Source organism: Heterodontus francisci, chromosome 38, assembly GCF_036365525.1.
Source record: "Heterodontus francisci isolate sHetFra1 chromosome 38, sHetFra1.hap1, whole genome shotgun sequence".
NCBI classification, from domain to species: domain Eukaryota; kingdom Metazoa; phylum Chordata; class Chondrichthyes; order Heterodontiformes; family Heterodontidae; genus Heterodontus; species Heterodontus francisci.
Window position 1 is genome coordinate 45,484,022 of NC_090408.1, and position 12,741 is coordinate 45,496,762.

Sequence of the window (12,741 nt, forward strand, 5' to 3'; positions counted from 1 at the left end):
CTGGATGGACGAAGGTCACCTGCCTAAGATCGTGTTGTATGGAGAGCTGACCACAGGTATAGGGAACAGAGGGGCCCCCATGCAAACGTTTCAAGGACCCCCTGAAGAATTCCCTCTCTGTGTGTCACATGGACCATCGCCAGTGGGAAGTGCAGGTCATAGATCATGATGCCTAGAGATGCTACATCAGTAGGGCTACAGACACCTTTGAAGCTAAGCAAAGAACCAGCAAGAAAGAGAAAAGGAGAAGGATAGATCCCATTGCCCCCAGCAGCCACTACACCTTCACTTGTACCCACTGTGGGAGAAGCTGCCGGTCAGGAATAGGCCTGACTAGCCACCAGAGGGCCTGTAACCAATGACTACAACCTTCCCAAAATCTTTGTCCGCAAAGAAATGCCGAGAGAAGACTTAAACAGAGAATGGCTGCAGAATTCCGAGGTGTAGCGGGATCTAGTTGTTCTAGTGCATGAGCCACAAAAAATTAGTATGCAGGTACAGCAAGTAATAAAGAAGGCTAATGGGATGCTATCCTTTATTACGAGAGGAATTGAAAATAAAAGTAAGGGTGTTATGCTTCAGTTATATAGGGCATTGGTGAGACCACATCTCGAATACGGTGTGCAGTTTTGGTCTCCTTATTTAAGGAAGGATGTAAACACGTTGCAGGCGGTTCAGAGGAGGTTTATTAGATTGATACCTGGAATGAACGGGTTGTCTTATGAGGAAGGGTTGGACAGGCGGGGTTGTTTTCACTGGAGTTTAGAAAAATGAGGGGAGACTTGATTGAAGTTTATAAGATCCTGAATGGTCTTGACAAGGTTGATGTGGAAAGGATATTTCCTCTTGTGGGGGAGTCTAGAACTAGGGGGCACTGTTTTAAAATTAGGGACGCCCTTTTAGGACAGAGATGAGGAGAATTTTTCTCTCAGAGGGTTGAGAGACTTTGGAACTCTCTGCCTCAGAAGGTGGTAGAGACGGGGTCATTGAATATTTTTAAGGCGGAGGTAGATAGTGTCATGCAGGCCCCCACCTGCCAAGACTGAGGCACATTATTTCGCCACATGAACTTTAAAACTTAAAATTGCTGCTGGGAAGATAAGAAGGCCTATCACAAGGAATTGCCAGGCCCCTCGCCGGAAAGACTTTCTTTGCAAAACTGCAAACAGTGTTGGAACAAAGGACCCAGTCTCTGCTTCTCCAATATACACAAGACCTGGTCAGACCAGTTTAGTCACATGACTAACTGGCTGTTTGAATTTGAACTTGCCACAGAGAGTTTGAAAGGCAGAAAGCTCTTTGCTCCTGGACTGAAAAGACCTCTCTCCTGTCTGCGCTCATCTCTTTCTCATGGAACTGAAAACCCATTGAAGACACAGGAACCCCAAGAGAGAAATGAACAAGGTTTAAGCAGAATACCGGGTCCCAATGAAAAGCAAAACTAATTACAAAAGGACTACAGTGAGCTCAAAGCACAGTAACAAGAAACTCTTCTGACATTGCCTCAAACCTCTCTATTTTTCTTCTGCTCTTTTCAGTCCCCATTTGCATGTATCGCATGTGCATGCTAGCATGGGACACGCCGTGTATCCGTAGGCGTTAACCGTATTAGAGTTTAAGTTTTAATAAATTTCACTTTTCTTCTTTAAACCTAAGAAAGCCTATTTATGCTCATTTCTTTGCCGTATAATTGGAAAGTGGTGAACAAGGATTCACCAAGGGGGAGCTCAAACACAGTGTGTTTAAAAATTAACCCCGTTACAATAAGACCAGGTAAAGACAGTAAAAGACCCCGAGATATCTTTCTCACCTAGTCATAACAATAGATTCTGGTTAGGTAAAGGAATCAAAGGTTATCGGGGGTAGATGGGAGTGCGGAATTCGAGGCACAAACAGATCAGCCATGATCTTATTGAATGGTGCAGCAGGCTAGAGGGGATGAATGGCCTACTCCTGCTTCTAATTCGTATGTACTGTGGCTGCAAGAGTAGGTCAGAGGCTGGGAATTCTGTGGCCAGTAACTCACTTCCTGTCTCCCCAAAGCCTGTCCATTATCTACAAGTCTCAAGTTAGGAGTGTGATGGAATACTCTCCACTTGCCTGGATGGGTGCAGCTCCAACAACACTCGAAGCTCAACATTATCTGAGACAAAAGCAGCCCGCTTGATCGACACCCCATCCACCACCTTCAACATTCACTCCCTCCACCACCGACGCACAGTGGCATCAGTGTGTATCATCTACAAGATGCACTGCAGCAACTTACCAGGGCTCCTTCGACAGCACCTTCCAACCTACGACCTCTACCAACTAGAACATGGGCAGCAGATGCATGGGAACACCAGCACCTGCAAGTTCCCCTCCAAGTCACACATCATCCTGACTTGGAACTATATCACCGTTCCTTCACTGTCGCTGGGTCAAAATCCTGGAACTCCCTTCCTTACAGCACAGTGGGTATACCTACATGACATGGACTGCAATGGTTCAAAAAGGCGGCTTACCACCACCTTCTCAAGTGCAATTAGGGATGAGCAATAAATGCTGGTCCAGCCAGCAATGCCCACATCCCACAAACAAATAAAAAAATGCTTCAGCCTTGTCTTTTGCACTGATGTGCTGGGCTACACGATCCTTGAGGATGGGGATGTTTTTGGAGCCTTCTCCTCTGGTTAGTTGTTTAATTGTCCACCACCATTCATGACTGGATGTGGCAAGCGTAGAGAGCTTTGATCTGATCTGGTGGTTGTAGGATCGTTTAGCACTGTCCATACCATGCTGTTTCCTCTGTTCAGTGTGCATGTAGTCCTCCAAGTCTCCGATTACAAATTCACTGGGTTGGTGAGGAATGTGAAGATTATCCACATAACCTCTGCAATTACAGGACTGGAATCCAAAATGTGATCATCTACACTGGCAACAGTCAAATTTCGACGATTTGTTTTGCAGCCTGCTCTACAGAGCATCTCTGGATGCCTTTATCTTATCAATAAAATATTGATAATATTACCTGACTTGCAATAACTCTCCTGTTCTTCACTTTCCAACCTGATTTTCTCAGTTCTTTTAAGTTCTATGCTCCCAATCACTGTGAGATTGCGCCTTTTCTAGAGAGCAAGCTGCTACTCTAGGGTTTGTGATGGCAAAGGACTCAACCTCTGATTTTTCTCATTTGTGTTTTGCTCAGACTGACTGAGATCTGCAACTCATTGAAAGGGGCAGCACGTGAGGGAGCTGCCAGGTGCCTGTAATCTCTGAATATTCAAAACGTGTTGGAAAAAAAAGTGACCAGAAGAGATGGTTTAATGTGCAGAAAGGTGATAGAGACACAACTTGGGGTCTCCTTGTGTATGACTGCCAATTGCCCATTATCTTCACTGCTTTTTCTACACAGCCTGCACTCTGGAATCTAATTTGGAAGAGCTTTGCACTGGGACCTTAGCTAGCTGATTATTTTTGTTGATTTCCTCAGCATTTGGTAAACTAAAAGATTTACCATTTTGAATTAACCATCTACAGTAAAACTGTCACTAACATATGCACGGAGAACATTACCTAAAATGACTAAAGACATATGTGATTTTAAAAGCACAAAATTACAAAAGTATCTACAGGTTTTCTCAGGATGCGACTGTCACGGGAAAGGTTGCCATTTGCTGTGCATGCCTATATCCCCTAGTTATACTAGAACCATAGAAAAATTATGGCATAGAAGCAGGCCATTCAGCCCGTCGTGTCTGTGCCGGCTGAAAAAACTAGCTGCCCAATCTAATCCCACCTTCCAGCACCTGGTCCATAGCATTGCAGATTACAGCACTTCAGGTGCAGGTCCAGGTACCTTTTAAATGAGTTGAGAGTTTCTGCCTCCACCACCATCCCTGACAGTGAATTCCAGACACCCACCACCCTCTGGGTGAAAAAGTTTTTCCTCATGTCCCCTCTAATCCTTCTACCAGTCACCTTAAATCTGTGCTCCCTGGTAATATTTCACACTCCTCCTCTTTAACTACAATGTCTGCATCATCCCTCTCCTTTGTGAAGACACAGACAAAAAACTCATTCAGAACCCTGCCCACATCTTCAGCATCCACATGTAAGTTCCCTTGTAATCTCTGACAGGCCCTAACCTTTCCTTAGTTATCCTCTTGCTCTTAATGTACTGATAAAACATCTTCGGGTTTTCCTTGATTTTACCTGCCAATAATTTTTCATGTCCTCTCTTTGCTTTTCTAATTTCATTTTTTACTTCACCCCTGCACTTTCTATACTCCTCTAGGCTTTCTAAAGTATTAAGATTTTTGTGATCGTCATAAGCTTTCTTTTTCTGCTTTAACTTTCCCTGTATGCTTCTAGGTAACCAGGGGGCTCTAAATTTGGCTGTACCACCCTTTATCTTTGTGGGATATGCCTACCCTGTGCCTGTAGAATCTTGCTTTTGAATGCCTCCCACTGGTTTGCCACTGATTTTCCTTCAGGTAGCTGTATCCAGTCTACTTTCAGCAGATCACCGCTCAGCTTCGTAAAATTTGCCTCCCCCCAATGTAGAACTTTTACTCCTGTTTTATCTTTGTCCTTTTCCACAATTATGCTAAAACTAACTGAATTATGGTCACTATTTCTAAAATGATCACCCACTGTTACTTCATCCACTTGCCCAGCTTCATTATTGAAGACTAAATCTAAAATTGCTCCCCCTCTCGTTGGGCTTGTTACGTGCTGGCTACAAAAGTTCTCTTGAATGCAGTTCAAGAATCTTGTTTCTTCTGTACCCTTCACACTGTTTGTATCCCAGTTGATATTGGGGTAGTTGAAATCCCCAACTATTATTGCCCTATAGTTTTTACACTCAGAAATTTGCCTACATATTTGTTCCTCTATCTCCCTCACTCCTAGTACTGTAGCTGCCCCTTTTTAAATTCTGAGCTCCACCCATATGGCCTCATTTGATGATTCATTTAGCACATCATCCCTCCTCAAAGCTGTTATTGATTCCTTAACAAATAATGTTACACCCCCCTCCTTTTTTATCCCCTTCTCTATCCTGCCTGAAAACTCTATATCCAGGGATGTTGGGTTGCCATTCTTGGCACTCTTTAAGCCACGTTTCCGTTATAACAACAATATTGTGTTGCCATTTGTCTATCTGTGCCCTCAGCTATACTCCTTGCACTTAAATAAATACCCTTTAACACTGACAAATTCCAGTACTGCACACTTTTTAACCTTTGCTTCTTCTATCTTTCAGAGTCACTTGTTAATTTTTTGCCTCCCATTCCCTGCCCCGAAACTGTCCTATCTAAGACTGCGCTCAGGTTCCCATCCCCCTGCTAATCCAGTTTAAACCATCCCCAACAGCACTAACAAACCTTCCTGTAAGGATATTTGTCCCAGTCCTGTTCAGGTGCCGACCCGTTCAGCTTGTACAGGTCCCACCTTCCCCAGAACCAGTCCCAATGCCCCAGAAATCTGAGGCCCTCCCTCCTGCACCATCTCTCCAGCCACACATTCATCTGGTGTATTTTCCTATTTCTATACTCACTAGCACATGGCCTTGGGAGTAATCCGGAGATTACTACCTTTGAGATCCTGCTTGCTAATCTCGTTCCCAACTCCCTAAACTCAGCCTGAAGGACCTCATCCCTCTTAATGCTCAGCGCCCACATTAATGTTTATGCCGTCACTAACCAGAGACACGTGGGCCAGGGAGATCAGAAAGGGGAAGCCGCCAATGATCAGTGAGTTCCAGGGGTTTAGATCATCACATGACTTCTGTCATTAGAGATCACATGATTATAAATCCGAAAGAACAACAGACAATAACACAAATATTTCAGGCACTTTTCCTGAACACAGGATCTACAACTCCCGGATCACAGTCACAATCCACCATTATAGTTCAAAATTCCTGTGCGAGACATTTAGACTGAAAGGCAGCCACACACAAATTCCATCCCAATGGACATCAGACTCATAAGGTACAGCTGTTCCTGTGAAGTTGGCAGAGCATCAAAGCTCATTTCAGTATCGACAACTTGAGACATGAAGTGTGAAAACTAAGCTATGCTTTCAGCAATCAGTTGGTCAACAGTTCATGTTCTGCTTCTCTCAACAGCTATTTCTCTGAATTCGAAAATTGCAGATGCTACTGACTGCTAGTGTTCACAATGTGAGGTGAAGAGGGAGTTTGGAGTCTGTACATGGTGACAGCAAGCCTCTGCACTGTGAGGACACTATCAGTTTCTAAGCACAACTGGGTTTTATTTCTGCAAAAAATTGATAAGAATTGTACATCAACGTACTCTAGCCAGAGCAGACTGCCTAACTCACTTACTTATTAACCAGGCAAATGTATTATTGTTGGGGGGGGTGGGGGGAGGATCAATTTTTATATTTGTTCCCATTTCTTTTTTGGGACTCCTGTCTTGACTGGCAGGAGCAATCATGGCTCTTGGCCTGTCAGTAACTCCTCTCTTTCCCTCTCTCTGTCTTCACTCAGCCCTGGCTGAGATCACTCCGAGCCATGTAGACAATCACAGGTATGTCTCAGCACTTCTGACACATCTCACAGACACCCTATCCCAAAAACTTTCCCTTTTCTAAATGACAATCCGCTGAATTTCTAGGAATAATCCCACGTGCAATTATCAGTAGCAGTGCCACTATGTATATCACAAGCTTACCGACTGCAGCAGCAGTTTTTGATGTTGGAAGGTTGGTGCAGTCTCCAATACCAAATACATTCAAGTATTTCTTGTGTTGTAGATTCTCTTTGTCAACATCAACCCAGCCCCCTGCATCGGCCAATGCACTTTTCTGAATCACGTCATGAGGTCCCATTGGAGGAGTGACATGTAGCATCTCGTACTGTAAACATGGCAGAGAAAGAAACAAACCATGGAAAGAGAGAGAAAGCATCAGCACAATGAAAATAGCTATTAAAATGGAATTGTTAATTGCCTTGCGAATCTGTCCACAAGGTCAGTCAGGGGGGAAAGAGAGGGGGGGGGGGTGGAAGGAAAGAGAGGGGGGGGGTGGAAGGAAAGAGAGGGGGGGGGGTGGAAGGAAAGAGGGGGGGGGGTGGAAGGAAAGAGAGGGGGGGGGTGGAAGGAAAGAGAGGGGGGGGGTGGAAGGAAAGAGAGGGGGGGGGTGGAAGGAAAGAGAGGGGGGGGGGTGGAAGGAAAGAGAGGGGGGGGGGTGGAAGGAAAGAGAGGGGGGGGGTGGAAGGAAAGAGAGGGGGGGGGGTGGAAGGAAAGAGAGGGGGGGGGGTGGAAGGAAAGAGAGGGGGGGGGGTGGAAGGAAAGAGAGGGGGGGGTGGAAGGAAAGAGAGGGGGGAAAGAAAGAAAGAGAGGGGGGAAAGAAAGAAAGAGAGGGGGGAAAGAAAGAAAGAGAGGGGGGAAAGAAAGAAAGAGAGGGGGGAAAGAAAGAAAGAGAGGGGGGAAAGAAAGAAAGAGAGGGGGGAAAGAAAGAAAGAGAGGGGGGAAAGAAAGAAAGAGCGGGGGGAAAGAAAGAAAGAGAGGGGGGAAAGAAAGAAAGAGAGGGGGGAAAGAAAGAAAGAGAGGGGGGAAAGAAAGAAAGAGAGGGGGGAAAGAAAGAAAGAGAGGGGGGAAAGAAAGAAAGAGAGGGGGGAAAGAAAGAAAGAGAGGGGGGAAAGAAAGAAAGAGAGGGGGGAAAGAAAGAAAGAGAGGGGGGAAAGAAAGAAAGAGAGGGGGGAAAGAAAGAAAGAGAGGGGGGAAAGAAAGAAAGAGAGGGGGGAAAGGAAGAAAGGGGGAAAGGGGGGGAAAGAGGGGGAAACGGGGGAAAGAAAGAGAGGGGGAAAGGGGGAAAAGAAAGAGGGGAAAAGGGGAAGACAAAGAGAGGGGAAAAGGGGGAAAGAGAAAGAAAGGGGAAAAAGGGGAAGAGAAAGAGAGGGGGAAAGGGGGAAGAGAAAGAGAGGGGGAAAGGGGGAAAAGAAAGAGGGGAAAAGGGGAAGACAAAGAGAGGGGAAAAGGGGGAAAGAGAAAGAGAGGGGAAAAGGGGGAAGAGAAAGAGAGGGGAAAAGGGGGAAGAGAAAGAGAGGGGAAAAGGGGGAAGAGAAAGAGAGGGGAAAAGGGGGAAGAGAAAGAGAGGGGAAAAGGGGGAAGAGAAAGAGAGGGGAAAAGGGGGAAGAGAAAGAGAGGGGAAAAGGGGGAAGAGAAAGAGAGGGGAAAAGGGGGAAGAGAAAGAGAGGGGAAAAGGGGGAAGAGAAAGAGAGGGGAAAAGGGGGAAGAGAAAGAGAGGGGAAAAGGGGGAAGAGAAAGAGAGGGGAAAAGGGGGAAGAGAAAGAGAGGGGAAAAGGGGGAAGAGAAAGAGAGGGGAAAAGGGGGAAGAGAAAGAGAGGGGAAAAGGGGGAAGAGAAAGAGAGGGGAAAAGGGGGAAGAGAAAGAGAGGGGAAAAGGGGGAAGAGAGAGAGAGGGGAAAAGGGGGAAGAGAGAGAGAGGGGAAAAGGGGGAAGAGAGAGAGAGGGGAAAAGGGGGAAGAGAGAGAGAGGGGAAAAGGGGGAAGAGAGAGAGAGGGGAAAAGGGGGAAGAGAGAGAGAGGGGAAAAGGGGGAAGAGAGAGAGAGGGGAAAAGGGGGAAGAGAAAGAGAGGGGAAAAGGGGGAAGAGAAAGAGAGGGGAAAAGGGGGAAGAGAAAGAGAGGGGAAAGGGGGGAAGAGAAAGAGAGGGGAAAGGGGGGAAAGAGAAAGAGAGGGGAAAGGGGGGAAAGGGGAAAACGAGAGGGCAGGAAGTAAGCAGGCAGGGAGCGAGGGGCAAGCATGTGAGGGGGCAGCAGAGGAAGAGGAGGGAGCAGCAATTAAATAAACACAAACCTGAAAAGTCTTGGTCTCTCCAGGATAGTCTAATGTTTCAAACACAGCCTCTCGTTTGTCTGTACGAACTTCAATCAGGTTTAGTCTGTAATTCACATCTATATTCCTCGCCTCAACAATCCCGAGAAGAACATCTGCATATTTCTTCACTCCAAAGATTACTGGCAGTGACGTGTTGTAGATAATATTTGCTTTTGGCCGTTTTCCCGTCTTCAAACCAGAAAAATAAAGAAAATGGCAATGACACAAGTATTTGTAGTATTTAATATCAAGGTCCGGATGAAACCATTTGAATCCCTTTGGAAAGAATTTAGCCTCAGGAAAACATCGCCTGGTCTGTGCACAGTTTTGATGACATGGGACTGGACATACGATTGCACACAGCGTACCCATAGTGCTGTCTCTCCGAGCAAGGCGTGATTAATAAAGAGAGAATATTTCACGGTCAGCAGTTTACATTGCCTACACCACCTGATCCAGACTGATAACAGCAAAGGCCATTGAAAGGAACACTGTGAACCTTTCAAATCTGGCTGGATATTAATCAGGTAAAACTCAGAGTTCTGTAACCTGTAACAATGACACCAAGAAGACAGCAAGAAATTCACTGCACTGAACTTCTGGAGTGACTGCTTTCTAAAGTACAAAAGTCAGGCACTGGGCTCCTGGTCAGTCTGTTACTTACATAATGAACATTATTGTTCATTCCCAAAATTGCATCGTAAGATGTTGGAACTTGCACTCAAAGTCAAACTTACAGATCAGAGAAACTGGTTACCTTCCTGAGGTAGTGCTCGGACAGATACATGATCTTTTGTGGAGCCCCAGCACATTTGACGGGTGTGTTGGGAAATGTGAAGATGGCATTTCCCTCTCCAAAGTCCTGTAATGCTCTCCAAGTTTTCTCAACAAAATCTACCGAGTAGTTGGAGCCGATTTTGTTTTCATTGAATCCATCAGGAAGTCCCTTAATCTGTACAACAAAATACAACATGGTGTCCATTAACATCACCCACATCAGCATCTGACTGGAGTCACAGACTGGGCCCAGACCGGCCGAAACCGGACACAGACTGGGCCCAGACCGGCCGAAACCGGACACAGACTGGGCCCAGACCGGCCGAAACCGGACACAGACTGGGCCCAGACCGGCCGAAACCGGACACAGACTGGGCCCAGACCGGCCGAAACCGGACACAGACTGGGCCCAGACCGGCCGAAACCGGACACAGACTGGGCCCAGACCGGCCGAAACCGGACACAGACTGGGCCCAGACCGGCCGAAACCGGACACAGACTGGGCCCAGACCGGCCGAAACCGGACACAGACTGGGCCCAGACCGGCCGAAACCGGACACAGACTGGGCCCAGACCGGCCGAAACCGGACACAGACTGGGCCCAGACCGGCCGAAACCGGACACAGACTGGGAGAACCAATATATGTTAAAAAAAAATTGAACTTAAATTCTCAAACTGCCAATGGTGGAAACTCACATTCCCTGAAACACACGTCCATTATCACCCCACGCCCCACCAGACCCATGAGGTGCTGCTTCTGCATATTCACTTCCAGAACGATTCAGCAAAATTCACCCTTTACCTTAAGAGTTTTCATTTTAGAACAGATGTGGGTCTCCAGTTACTGATTATCACAATTGCTGGGAAGTTGGAGTGACTTGAGGTCATTTAAAACTCAGCTGCCCATGTCCTAACTTGCACCAAGTTCCTGATCCAAGAAGTGTGCCAGACAATAGGAAAATTGTATCCCTATGATCATGGAGGTAAATTGAAACTTCTTTTTAAAAAATAAGGTAGGAAATGTTGCAGCCAATTTGTGCACAGCAAGCTCCCACAAACAGCAATGAGATGAATGTTTTATTGGTGCTGGTTAACGGCTAAATGTTGGGCCAGGACATCGGGGAGAACTCCCCTGCTCTTCGTCACTTACATATACCTGAGCAGGGAGACAGTGCCTGGGTTTAACACCCCATTCAAATAAGCTTCTTTCAGACAGTGCGGCACTCCCTCAGTACTGGCCCTCCGACAGTGCGGCACTCCCTCAGTACTGGCCCTCCGACAGCGCGGCGCTCCCTCAGTACTGACCCTCCGACAGCGCGGCGCTCCCTCAGTACTGACCCTCCGACAGCGCGGCGCTCCCTCAGTACTGACCCTCCGACAGTGCGGCACTCCCTCAGTACTGGCCCTCCGACAGCGCGGCGCTCCCTCAGTACTGACCCTCCGACAGCGCGGCGCTCCCTCAGTACTGACCCTCCGACAGCGCGGCGCTCCCTCAGTACTGACCCTCCGACAGCGCGGCACTCCCTCAGTACTGACCCTCCGACAGTGCGGCACTCCCTCAGTACTGACCCTCCTACAGCGCGGCACTCCCTCAGTACTGGCCCTCCGACAGCGTGGCGCTCCCTCAGTACTGACCCTCCGACAGCACTGTGCTCCCTCAGTACTGACCCTCCGACAGCACTGTGCTCCCTCAGTACTGACCCTCCGACAGCGCGGCACTCCCTCAGTACTGACCCTCCGACAGCACTGTGCTCCCTCAGTACTGACCCTCCGACAGCACTGTGCTCCCTCAGTACTGACCCTCCGACAGCGCGGCGCTCCCTCAGTACTGACCCTCCGACAGTGCGGCACTCCCTCAGTACTGACCCTCCGACAGCGCGGCGCTCCCTCAGTACTGACCCTCCGACAGCGCGGCGCTCCCTCAGTACTGACCCTCCGACAGTGCGGCGCTCCCTCAGTACTGACCCTCCGACAGCGCGGCACTCCCTCAGTACTGGCCCTCCGACAGCGTGGCGCTCCCTCAGTACTGACCCTCCGACAGCACTGTGCTCCCTCAGTACTGACCCTCCGACAGTGCGGCACTCCCTCAGTACTGACCCTCCTACAGCGCGGCACTCCCTCAGTACTGGCCCTCCGACAGCGCGGCGCTCCCTCAGTACTGACCCTCCGACAGCACTGTGCTCCCTCAGTACTGACCCTCCGACAGCGCGGCGCTCCCTCAGTACTGACCCTCCGACAGCGCGGCGCTCCCTCAGTACTGACCCTCCGACAGCGCGGCGCTCCCTCAGTACTGACCCTCCGACAGCGCGGCACTCCCTCAGTACTGACCCTCCGACAGCGCGGCACTCCCTCAGTACTGACCCTCCTACAGCGCGGCACTCCCTCAGTACTGGCCCTCCGACAGCGTGGCGCTCCCTCAGTACTGACCCTCCGACAGCACTGTGCTCCCTCAGTACTGACCCTCCGACAGCGCGGCGCTCCCTCAGTACTGACCCTCCGACAGCACTGTGCTCCCTCAGTACTGACCCTCCGACAGCGCGGCGCTCCCTCAGTACTGACCCTCCGACAGCACTGTGCTCCCTCAGTACTGACCCTCCGACAGCGCGGCGCTCCCTCAGTACTGACCCTCCGACAGTGCAGCACAGAAAGCGAAGGCTCTCTTCCAAGCAGCTCCCACAGCACAACACCTCCTCCTGTCAATCAACATCAATGGCGAGAACCTGGAAAATGTGGACCATTTTCCGTACCTTGGAACCCTCCTCACGGCAAAAGCAGGCATTGACGACGAGGTTTATCACTGCCTCCAATGTGCCAGCTTGGCCTTCAGCCAACTCAGGAAGAGAGTGTTTGAGGATCAGGATCTTAAACTAGAGACTAGGGTCATGTTTTACTGGGCAGCAGTGACCCCAGTGCTCCTATATGTTCCGGAGACTTTGAGCTGTCTGCTGTAGGTCGTCCAAGTACTGGTGACGTACCACCAGAGGTGCCTCCGCAAGATTCTCCAAATCTGGAAGCAAGGAAGGCGGTCCAATAGCAGGGTCCTCTCCCAAGCCAACCTGCCCAGCATTGGGGCGCTAATCACCCAAAACCAGCTAAGCTGGGCGGGACAGGTCATTT

At 48.8% G+C, this 12,741-nt stretch overlaps 1 protein-coding gene across 2 annotated transcripts in view; it reads right to left on the reverse strand.

The window, feature by feature from the left end:
- Positions 1 to 12,741, reverse strand: part of sqor (sulfide quinone oxidoreductase) — a 66,892-nt gene that overhangs the window by 15,049 nt on the left and 39,102 nt on the right. For both annotated transcript variants that reach the window (XM_068018337.1, XM_068018336.1), the window contains exons 5-7: positions 9,604 to 9,798; positions 8,826 to 9,035; positions 6,681 to 6,864 (exon numbers count right to left, since the gene is read on the reverse strand). In XM_068018337.1, coding sequence (XP_067874438.1) covers positions 6,681 to 6,864; positions 8,826 to 9,035; positions 9,604 to 9,798 — 589 coding nt within the window. The remainder of the gene's footprint in view (positions 1 to 6,680; positions 6,865 to 8,825; positions 9,036 to 9,603; positions 9,799 to 12,741) is intronic.